At 49.5% G+C, this 12045-nt stretch overlaps 1 protein-coding gene across 1 annotated transcript; it reads right to left on the reverse strand.

The window, feature by feature from the left end:
* Positions 1 to 141: 141 nt before the first annotated feature.
* Positions 142 to 7972, reverse strand: LOC121354457 (mitotic-spindle organizing protein 2B-like). Its single transcript, XM_041469121.1, has 3 exons — positions 7803 to 7972; positions 7578 to 7714; positions 142 to 415 (listed from the first exon to the last, which is right to left on the reverse strand). The coding sequence occupies exons 1-3, from the start codon at positions 7946 to 7948 to the stop codon at positions 255 to 257; spliced, it is 444 nt and encodes a 147-aa protein (XP_041325055.1). The 5' UTR covers positions 7949 to 7972; the 3' UTR covers positions 142 to 254.
* Between the last annotated feature and the right edge of the window lie 4073 nt (positions 7973 to 12045).

Consider the following 12045-nt stretch of genomic DNA (forward strand, 5'->3'; position numbering starts at 1 on the left):
AGAGATCAGTCTGGTTTCAGATATAGGTGCTGGAATGCTGTAAACAGGCACACGGGGAAACAAGGCAAGCAAAATGCAGGAACATTTCCAAGGAGCCTGCGTGGCCAAAGGAAGTTTTGGAAATAAGAACCAACAGCTCTGTTCCCTGTATTACAAATCATGGTTTTAATTTAATACATACAACACAAGCAGCTTTAACAAGCACAAGTTATATACACAGTCAAGCATCAAAATCCATCTGTTCTAAGCCTTTTTTAGGCACTGTTGCCTCCCCCGCTGCTCTTCCCAGAGGTTCCTGCCTTCTGCACGCGGCTCGCGCTCGGCTGTCGGGGCATCCTCTGGGCAGATCCTTCCCGGCTGCTTCTTTCGGCCAGAATCTGTGACCCACTGACAGCAGAGCTGGTTTTATTTCTCCCTGAACAAACAAATACATCTATTAGTTTTCACATCCCAGCTCAAGCATCACCACACAGCAGCTAGCCACAAGCGTTCCCTCAGGAACCATGCAGGAGGCAAAATTCCATTAGATCTCACAAACATCTTCAGCATCCAGTGCAGAAAGCAAATTGGTGAATTCAGCCCAACAAGTATCGGTGCCACTAAACCCAAAGAAGTTACAGTAGAAGCATTTTTCATTTTCATGAGGTTTAATCTACAAAGTAACCAGCCACTTTGTTCCAGTCATTGCACACAGGAACAGCAGCATAGCAAACAGCACTGCTGGAACACCAAGAGTTTCCAACACCTCGAGCTGGGGTAAGTGAAAGGATGTGCCAGTGTCCACCGGTGTCTGAGACTGCTGCCACATCATCAGATGTTTCCAACACCTCGAGCTGGGGTAAGTGAAAGGATGTGCCAGTGTCCACCTCAGACACTGCTGCCACATCATCAGAGCACACACACACTTCTCTCCATATCACTTCTGTCACTCAATGAGATCTGGATTTCCTATCATTTTTGGGGTTTTCAGGAACTCAGACTTCTACACAGGACTTCCAGATGTTCTTACTGAGTTCAGGAGGTGAGAGTTCTCCTCCTGGAGGCACAGCTGATGGGCTCTAAGAGGCAGAGTGTGAGCAGGGAGCAGCAGTGGGTACAAAGATAGAAACTGAGGGAGGCAAGGGGCAACAGGATCCTGTCAGAGGAGAGAATGACAGACTCACTGTTGCTGACGGGAGGCATGTCAGGAGAGGATGAGGGACAATGACTTTTCCTGCCACTCCCTCAGCTGAGAAGAAGGAGTCATTTTAGGAAAGAGAATAAAAGGAACATGATGTACAGTGTTTACTAAAGATGGCAACCTCCATGAAGCATCATAAAAATGAGTAACAGCAATGAGGAAACAAAACAGGAATACAGCAGGCTGCAGTTACATGCATGCAATTAAAATGAAGAGTGACATTTTGGCAACTATTCAGAGTTCAACCTGCACCATATCAACAGCTGCTCTACACTCCAGAGTATCCATGGACATTATCTTGGGTCATCTGTGCTATGGACAGTCCACAGTTACTCACCAGACCATCCTGTCTCCTTGGAGCAGCTGTCTGGGAACAGGACTCACATCAATACTACCAGTTAACACCTTGATGCACCAGAAAGACAATCTAAAAACTTTCAAGTAGGAGCAGGTGGCCTTTATTAATCCATAAAATTTGGGTGGCACAAAAATCCATTCACTTATCCCAGCCAAGTCAGGTGCTCTTGAAAAACTCTCTTCTTGTCAAGCATGGCAGTGATGTGCCAGCAGTCACCATCCCAGGTCAGCCAACCAGCCCTGCCAGCTGTGCTGTAGCTCAGGCACTTTCAGCAGCTTCACTAAAGCAAGTGCTGTTGATGAAAACAAACACGCTGTGCAAAGGTAAGACATGATCTCACAGTATCTGAGAGAAAAACCGGCAGGAATAAAAGCATTATTCACCATGGTGCTTTTAGCAACCCTAGACATGTCCCCAATGTCCTCCCCCTTCTCACATGCATCTGTCTGCTGGAGGGCAGGTCCTGAACCCACCTACAACTCCAGCTGTGTGCACACACACACTGGCACCCTGAAGCGCTACTGGAGTTGGGCCCTCAGTGTTCTGACCCGACCAAAACAACATGGGGAGAAAGAGTCATTTGTCTGAAGCACACCGCTACTGGAGTTGGGCCCTCAGTGTTCTGACCCGACCAAAACAACGTGGGGAGAAAGTCATTTGTCTGAAGCACATGCCCTCCACCCCCCTAGCCTTGGAATCACAGTGAAACAAATCAGTTAAACTGCATAAATACCCAGAATATTTTTGGAAGCAGCCTGTGCAGACCCATGTATCAGACAAGGACAGCTTCTGAAGTGTGCAGGGACAGACATGGTTTGTGCTTCTCTCAGTTACACTATCAGAGATAACAGATTCAATTACCACAAAGCACAAAAGCAGCTCAATGAACATAAACTCTCTGTAATTCAAGTGCTACAGAGGAACAAAAGGATTTCACTGATATTTCCCTGGTCACTGTCATGGTTTGACACTGGCCAGATGCTAGGCACCCACAAAAGCCATTCACTTACCCTCTCATGTTACACCCATGCAGTCTCCCTCACTTTTCTCTGAGAGCTCTATTGAGTCTGATTTTTTGAGTGTTTCTTTGATAGGGTGGAGGGGAAAAATGAATTGTCACTCAGAGTTATAATTCAAACTTGTATCTCATTACTGTGCAACAAAACCACACATTTACAGTATTCCTCTAAATCCTTTGTCTTCTGTCAGGTCTTGTCTTGCAGAGCATGAAAAAGAGGGGGGGGAAAAAACTTGATAATCAGCCTGAAAAGACATATTGAAAAAATTATGCCAGTGCAGCATTTAGCTCGATGTCCAGCAGAGAGGAAAGCTCACAGCCTCAGGTAACCCTGCAAACCTCCTGCAGGAAAAGTGTGACAGGAGAGAGACCTCCATGGCCACCTACTCTTCTGGGACTAAAGCCACAGCAGGTAGTCAGTATTTCAGCCCAGACTTTTTGCAATTTATTCCTGGGATAAGGAAGAACAAATAAAAGCTGTTTGTCTGCTGTTTCTGCTGAAGCAGGAAAGACTACTTCCCTACCCATCACCTGTATTTTGAGAGGTTCAACATTTATTAATACCTCCTGGGAGGGGAAAGGTACAGGAACTTTCACAGCTGTACTGTGCTTGCTTGGATGGCAATTTCAGCCATCCAAGAAAGAACAGTACAGCTGAGAAATTTTTTGTCAGTTCTAAAATAACTGACATAATGATAATTTCTGTACCAGAAGATAACAGAGGCCTATAAATTGAAGCTAGCTGGTTGCCTACAATACAGAAGAAATATTAATTTCGGAATGTGAGCCTGGGAGGAAGGGAAAGGAACAGCAACAACTTCACATCAGGAATTCTCTGTGCACAGAACTTGTCCCATGTATTTACCATGTCCATCATTACACAAAACACAAATCAAGGCCTCTCATTCAAAAGGTTTAAACTCTTATTGTTTATGGTAGGAAAGGCTGGGGGGGAGTGAGAGTTCCAGGGTAAGATCCAGAAGGCAACCTGACAGCTGCTCAGTGACTGTAGGAAATCCACTCATTGGAGTGGTATTAATAGGAAAAAAAATTGCTGGAAAAAACCCAAGTATGAGCAACTAAGTAAGAAAACCATGATCAGGATTCTGTAAGTCCTTTAATTAGTCCTATATAAGTCACCAATAGGTCATTCTACAGATCTTTTTTCAGAGAAGACATGCAGACCATGAAGTGTCTGGGAATATTTTCAGGTGCAAGGCACACATCACCACCACTCAGACTCCATGGGGATATTTAATTTACAATTAAAGCATAATAGCCAGTACAACCCACAGGAATATTCACTGTATGATATATAAACCCCAGATTAAATAAATGTAAGATAAATCCTTTGAATCTCCAAGGGGATTCCCTCTGCCATATTAGAGCCTTACACAGAATTCTCATTGTCAGCATTGTCCTTATCTCCTTAATACAGAAGTCTACGCTGCAAATCCCACATCAAGTTGAATCCTGAGATAACTCAAGGCTGAGTGGAAGAGTAATGCAAAGCAGCTGGCACGGCCAGCCAGCAGCACCCAAGAGTGCTGACAGTCACCATCCATGAGGCTGGTCACAGCTAAACACAGACTGCACAAAGGGAAAGAAACAAGTGAGAAAAAGGGATAAACAGGGAAGGATAAAAAAACCACAAAGATGGCAAGCAGAACACAGAAGAAGGACAAAGTTGGCAACAAGCTGTGTTATACACTGAGGAATATTTATGAAACAACTGAACAGCAACACTTACAATTCTGAGGCCTTGACTGTATCTAAGTATTTACACGGGAATTAAGTGGTTAAAATGCAGGGGCAGAGAAGGACTTGTGATTGTTCACAGAATATTTTTCCACACAGACCATAAAAACTCACCATGTGAACCTCTGACAGAGCCCACGGCTGGTGATGGGCTCAGTGTTTTTTCCAACAGGCACTGGAGTTTAGAGAGTTTCCCTGGGCATGACAACATTCCCTGACCCCTGCTATGCACAACTCCTTTCTTCCTGTGCCAATTAGCATCTTGCAGCCCTAAAATCCACACACCAAGTGATAGCCCCACAAACGAGACAGGTTTTGAAAAGCAAGCTCATGTTAACAACACATTCAGAAGGAGAAATTAGCTGGGGCAAAGCTTTGGGAAGTAATTTTATGGGAAGACACTCTTTCTGGGGAAGTGGGGAATGTGAAAAAAGAGGTTGGAGTGCAAAGAGTGAGAGAAGCATCAAAGACTATTCATCAGCCTAAAAAAAGAGCAGGGCACTGATATATGCACGTGTATAGAGAGGTAGAAAACTGCAGGGGAACCAGCAGGGACTTGAGGGTTGACTGATGGAAACAGAAAGCACAGAAATATGTGAGAAAATGGGATACTTAATTACACAGATGTCTAGTCTAGGCCAAACTCAACACCACTGTCCTTAACAGAATCCTCCCCCTCACACACACAGAATGGACACCTGGGAAATTATTTCTGTTTCAATCCAGCACTTTCCCTCCCAAATAAAATGCTGAGGGAGCATTTTGAATGTAGTTTGAATTAAGCTGCATCCAGCTAAATATGCCAGATGGATGCTGCAATACCCACACACAGCAATTTGCAGGCAGCTGTCATGGACTCAGTTACCAGCCAACACAGAAGGCCATGGCTGTGTTCTGTGGGAACAGAACTCCCTGATGCTTCATCAGCACAAATGCTGAAATTACTACAGGGCATCCCCCACCAGCAATAGTGCTGATCAGAACTGCTGCATCAGCTTTATTTTAGCTGTTTCCAAAAGCCTCCCTGCACCATGATGTGCTGGGAAGCCTAGGCCAGATCTCATGACTGATACAAGTGGAGCAGAGCAGGCTTGGGTGAGACCAGGATTGCCTGAGCCACTTGTCTGCCTCCTGAGTGCAGGGCTGAGCTGAAAGGCACCAAGCAGCTGGAGAAGCTTGCGCAGGACAATCGCTGCTCTTGTCATAAGCACAGAGCTTGGGCTGTAACCACACAAACAAGTCCCAGCAATGCAGAAGAGGCATCTCCCCTAGCAAATGGCTGGTCCTGCATGGAAGCTGCACCATCCTTTTCTTAAATGGAAGCAGCATCTTCCAACAAGAGATTGCAGAGCAAACAGCAGGCAGCACTTTGGCTCCCCCTCTTTACAGCAGCTCCTAAAGGGAAAGGAGGCAAGGCAAGGCAAGGCAAACCCAACAGTCCTGCAGAACAGATCCAGCCCAGAGACCACCCCAGACACCCTACTGACACTTACCCAACTCCTGAAGGATGGACTTGGGACTGTGCCCAGAATGAGAAAGCTCAGTGAAAGACAAGTGGTTCTTTTTCAAGTTGAAGGATGGTAAGTTTAGATCAGGTATTGGAAAGAAATTCTTCTCTATCAGCGTGGTGAGGCCCTGGAACAGACTGGCTGTGGCTGCCCCATCCCTGGAAGTGTCCAAGGCCAGGCTGAACGGAGCTTGGAGCAACCTGGGATAGTGGAATGTGTCCCTGACCATGGCAGGGAACAGAATGAGATGAGCTTTAAGGTCCCTTCCAACCCAAACCATTCTGTGATCCTTACAAGGAGGACTGGACAAAATTCATCCTTCATACTAACAGGATCTTAGCAGCACTTCTTATACTCACAGAAATGAAAACACAGGCCTAAACTTGTGATAAGCCCCTGCTGAGTTTAAATTCTGCCTAAAGCATCTTCTGAGCATTAGCTTTTCAATGACAATTTTATTCACAAAGGAATTAGCTGATGTCAGCGGGCGCTGTGTGACAGCAAAGTCACCTGTGCTGGCAGAAACCAAAAAGAGAAGCTTTCATTCCAAGTGAGTTAGCAATTTTATTCACAAAGGAATTAGCTGATGTCAGCGGGCGCTGTGTGACAGCAAAGTCACCTGGGCTGGCAGAAACCAAAAAGAAGCTTTCATTCCAAGTGAGTTAAGGCTCTATTTTAACACAAGCTTACAGAAAACAAAAAATCTGACACACCTGGGAAGACCAAGCCTTCTGACAAGGTACAGAAGTGCTGTTCATTGGAATTTGGTCAAGGATGAATGTGAAAAGAAAGAGGAGGCCCAAGTGCCTCTTCATCGCCATTACCAAACAACAGTTTGCAAAAAGGGCAAATCCAAGCTTAGCATTTAATATCTCATCACATCTGCAGCAAAAAATGTGGCTTGATGGGCACAATCTTCCTGTTTCAGCAATTCCAGTGCATTAACTTGCACCAAGGACATATTTTAACCTTGGGAAATATGACAGCAATTGGCCAAACTGGCCACTGAAAGCCAAACTAATACCAGAAATATTTACCACAAGAGAAATTAACTTTTCCACTGTGAATCCAGGCTTAGTGACAGTAGGCTTATTTTAGTTACTTATTTTTAAACCTTTTGGAAGTAATCCACAGAGTTGGTGAGCCAAAAGTCACTCTGGCAAGTAAACAAAAATTTTATTAGAACTGCTTAGGAATAAAATAAAATTTTATATATATATATATATGGCACAAGTTCAGGGCTATGGTTGTTACTGTCCACAGACATTAGAGTATTAAGGAGAGATAAATGCATTCAAAAGCAGCAACTGCTTTAGCTGACAGTCCCCCACAGCCTTCTACTTCATCTTCCCACACAAATACCATCTCTAGAGGATGGAAACCGCTGGATGAGTGTTAGAAGCCACTAAGCACATGGGGATAGAGGAAAGGCAGCAACACAGCTTTCCTCTTCTCCAGGGATTCCTCATGGCCCGGAAACTTTAACTTTTTTTGAGTTATATACAAACAAAGCAGCACTGAATAATACCGTAGATTAACGTGGTTTTTTTCCTGTTAAGGGCTTGGCGAGCAGAGCCAGGAGGCTACAAAACGCAGCATAAGTACTGCAGCAACCTCTCCCCAGCCCCTCGCTGCCCAAAAACCACCAACATTAAGACAAACGGGGCTCGGGCCGGGGCTCACACGGAGCGGGCCCCCCGGGCCGGGCCGGGGCTCACACGGAGCGGGCCCCCCGGGCCGGGCCGGGGCTCACACGGAGCGGGCCGATCGGCGCCGGCGCGGCGGGGCCGCTCTCGGCCGCCGGCGGGAGCCGCTGCCCGGCGCACATCGACTTCAGCACCTGGAACACGGCGAGCGGCGCCACGTTCATGCGCAGCAGGTCCAGCAGCACCCTGCGGGGGAACACCGGCACCGGGAGCACCCGTCAGAGGGGGCTCCGGCCCCACCGGCGGTTCCCGCGGGGGCGCGCCCACCGCTCACCGGAACACCTCCGGGTCCAGCCCGCTGCCCGCCGCCTGCGCCAGTTCGAACAGCTCCGCCTCCTCCGCGCTCAGCAGCTGCTTCCGCCGCAACCGCGCGTCTGCCATCGCCGCCGGTGCCGCCATTCCCGCCGTCCCCTCCGACATGGCTGCGCGGCCCCGCCCCGGCCGGGCCTCCTCACACCAGCGGCCCCGCCCCCGCCGTTCCCGGCGCGGCCGGCAGGTGGCAGTGGCGCTCCAGCCGCGCCCCCGGCCGCGGGCCCTGCCTGACACCGCAGCGCTCGCGTAGTGACCGTGTGAGGTGTGTGGTGTGCGGTGTGAGGTGTGAGGTGTGCGGTGTGAGGTGTGCGCTGTGAGGTGTGCGGTGTGAGGTGTGCGCTGTGTCGTGTGAGGTGTGCAGTGTGAGGTGTGTGGTGTGAGGTGTGAGGTGTGCGGTGTGAGGTGTGCGGTGTGCGGTGTGCGCTGTGCGGTGTGAGGTGTGCGCTGTGTGGTGTGAGGTGTGCGGTGTGAGGTGTGCGGTGTCTGCTGTGCGGTGTGCGCTATGAGGTGTGCGCTGTGTGGTGTGAGGTGTCCGGTGTGAGGTGTGCGGTGTGCGCTGTGCGCTGTGTGGTGTGCAGTGTCTGCTGTGCGGTGTGCGCTATGAGGTGCGCGCTGTGCGCTGTGCCGTGTCCGCTGTCCGCCGTTCGGTGTCCCGTATCCGCCCCGCTGCCCTCCGCGCTCGCCCTCGGGGCCTCCTGACGGGGGGCCCGGCGGGGCCGCAGCGCGCACCGAGGCCGTGCGGCAGTTCCGGGCGGGACCCGCGGCGCCAGAGACCCGCGTCCTCGGCCCAGCTGTGCCCTGGGCCCGGCGGCAGCTCCCCCGAACGCGCTGCAGCGCCCGAGCCCAGACAGCATCTTGAGGAGGAAACAGGAAATTTGGGTCTTGAGTCGCACCGTGGCGAAGAGCTGGCAAACTGAGATTGAAATTCCTCTATCTAAATGGAAATGAGCTGTTGCCATCAGGGTTCGTTGCCCCGGCGCAGCGCACACAGGGGGCTGCACTGTTAATGGAGAGCAGAGGGGTCACTGCGTCCCCCCGGCACTGCCGTGACAGACACATCCCACCCCTACACCAAGCCACGGGAGACGGATGCTCCCGCTGCACATCCCAAGCAACCTGTGAGTCTGTCAGAAGGTGACCCGACCTTGTGCCCCGATGCCCTGCTGACAGACATTTACTGCAGATGCCAAGACAGGAATGACATGGATGATGATAAAAGAAGGATCTTGCTCTTTATGGCCCTAAGCAGGACCAGCCCAGCAAGAACAATTACTGCTGTGTTTTGAGTGGGAGCAGCTGCTGCCAGCACGAATTACTGTGCTGTCTGTGGGGCTGCTGAAGCCACAGAGCCTAAGGTTGTCCCAACAGCTGGACTTTCAGAGGGACCCTGAGCTGAGCAGGGAGTGCAGGGTCTGTGGTGCAGGGGGACTGATAAACACCCCGTGCTCGCTCTCTTGCCTTCTGGTATATGATGTGCCACTTCCTTTGGGACAGGCTGGAAGTCGAGTGCAAATGCAAGAGCCCTCATTGTGCGGGTGATGCAGTCTCCAGACTTAGTCCCACATGGGCTACCTCCCCCAGCCTGTAGCATGTCAGAGCTCAGCTACAACTTCGACAAGAAGAGAGCAAGATTTTTTTTTAGCTCAGCCCACCTCTGGGAAAAAAAAAAAAAAAAAAAAAAAAAAAAAAAAAAAAAAAAAAAAAAAAAAAACAAAAAAAAAAACACCCAAAAAACCAGGAACTGCCTTCTGTATAACAAACTGGAGAAGTTTCAGCTTGTACCTCCTTCTTCCCAGCCCCAGTCTGTTCCAGCTGGCAAAGGACAGGAGACCCTGTCCCTCCCGTGCTTCTTCATAGGTCACAGCTTCTCACACCTTCCCCACATTTCTTGGTGTAAGCCTGCACGGGCCCAGTCTACAACTTGGAGTGACAACCCTCTCCTCTGGACTTCAAGGTTTTCTCTGAAGCATTTCTGGGGGCTCTGTTATCTCAGTTTCTCCCTTTTGCTCTCCCAGTCCAACAGGTCAGGAGAGGAAGTCCTTGGGAACCCATAAACTTCCCCTGAGGAGGCCTCAGTTACTGGAGCTGCAGTCTGGGTGGCACCTGGGACTCTGGCTTAAATGGCACCGGGCAGCCCCCTGGCTCTTGCAGCCCACCAGACACTCTCCATTACCTCTGGCAGGATTTAAAACCCAGCCACCACTTAGTCCATGGTTTCCAGAGAAGGACGAGCCAGGACAGCCTGGGATGTCAGAGCCAGGCTGCATCTCCCTTGCATCTCCCTTGCATCTCCATGTTTAGGAGAGGGGCTGAGCAGATGGGGGCAGGGGAGGCTCCAACAGCCTGCATGTGCAGAAGGAAAAGAGAGCAGCAGCAGAGAGCCTGCAGTCCTCGGAGTGAGTTACCAGAAGGAGCTGTGGGCTGCTCAGACACGGCCCTACGTGGAGGCAAAGCGATGCTGAGCCTTCCCTGCCCGCCAGGACACGCTGTGCACGGTCAGTGAGCGCCAGAGGCAGGCGGGCAGCGCCTGTGCGGAGGTAACCGCGGGCAGGAGCTGCGCTGGGCAGTAAATCAGCACTGTGGAGGCACAGGATGGGGACAGGGGACACGGAGCAAGCCTGCCAGTCCCACACAGGCAGTCAGGGCTTGCCATTTATTGGAGAAAAATCTCTGTACCTTCATGGTGGAAATTAAGAGAAAGACTGGTGGCTGTGCAGGTTATCGAGCTGAGTGGGATAGGAAGGGCAGAGAATGCCTGAGGGACACGCTGTGAGTGCATGAGATGAGGGGCTGCATGGCATCAGGGAGGGAAGGAGCAAGGTCACCTCCCTACGAAAGAAGGGCCAGCTTTAAGAAAACCTGGATATGGCTCAAATCTCAAACCAATGCAGCAAATGTGCCTACCACATCCAGAAAATGGAAAAGAGGGATTCAAATGTATCTGGACTTTCATAGCTTTCTGAGGCTTTTTTGAAGGAAACCCAGCTCCCAGACAGAAAAGCAAATGTAAACGGAATTTATCACAGATACATTGTCTCAGGATAAGGTAATGATTTCTTTCTGATAATTAACTTTGATAAGGTGATGCAGAGCATTGCAGTAAAAGGTGTCCCTGCCCATGACAGAGGGCAGGAATGAGATGAGCTTTAAGGTGTCTTCCAACCCAAACCATTTTATGATTCTATGCTTTTATATAATTTAGCCTGGTTAGATTTAAGGAAGAAGTTTGATTTGCACCCAGTATGAAGCAGTTTCCAATGCTGGAAGTCATGGGTATGGATTTAACCAGAGGAAGAACCAGCTAACCAAGTGAAATGCTGGGCTATGTTGAAGGGATGTCTCTGAGCAGCTTCCAGCACTGCTCCCACCTCAGTCTTGGGATGCTCCCACTAATGTTAAGAGCAAGAAGTACAGGGCTGGTAGTGGAATCATCATGCCTGGGATGTTTGGGGGAGGGACACAGCCACCCCACTAGCAAGGCACTGGGATGTCTCAGCTGGAAGATCATGGAATCCTAGGTTTGGGTCAGAAGGTCATCTAGTCCAACCTCCTCTTGTGAACAGGAACATCTTCAATTAGATCAGGTTGCTCCAAGCCCTGTCCAACCTGGCCTTGAATGTTTCCACACATGGGACTTGCACCACCTCTCTGAGCAGCCTGTATCAGGGCTTTACCACCCACACTGTAAAAATACTTCTTGTATCTAATCTAACTAAATCGATGTTCCTTTTAGCTTAAAGCAATTTCCCCTTCTATGTGCCTGAGTGTGGCGGTTTGGAGACAGGCCTCCAAAATTGTGCAAGGAAAAGGAGAGAACTGCTCACAGGTGTAGACTCAAAATTAGGTGGAGGCATCCAAGCCAAGATGTCTTGGGACAATTTCCAAACAGGACACCAAGAGCAGGTCAGCGGTTTGGGAGGATGCTGGGAACCATACTGAAGGGACTGAGTGAGGGTGATCTCCAAGTCAGAAGTTGAAATTCGTCCTTTGGGTCAAATATTTGGTCTTTAGGAAAAGATTAGAGAGGAGGCATTCAGCTGGGCCATGTCTGTGTACATGTGTGCTATGTATGTGCAACCCTGCACATTCCACTGGCAGCCTGAAGGGATCAGGAGCAAATTTCTCTCCTTTGCTCTAAACTCTGGCAGCTGAGCTGTTATCTGATCCTCCTGTAGATTGCTGTGGTTGGAGGCAAAACACAGGGC

Source organism: Pyrgilauda ruficollis, unplaced genomic scaffold (assembly GCF_017590135.1).
Source record: "Pyrgilauda ruficollis isolate IOZ18807 unplaced genomic scaffold, ASM1759013v1 scaffold23, whole genome shotgun sequence".
Lineage (NCBI taxonomy): Eukaryota > Metazoa > Chordata > Aves > Passeriformes > Passeridae > Pyrgilauda > Pyrgilauda ruficollis.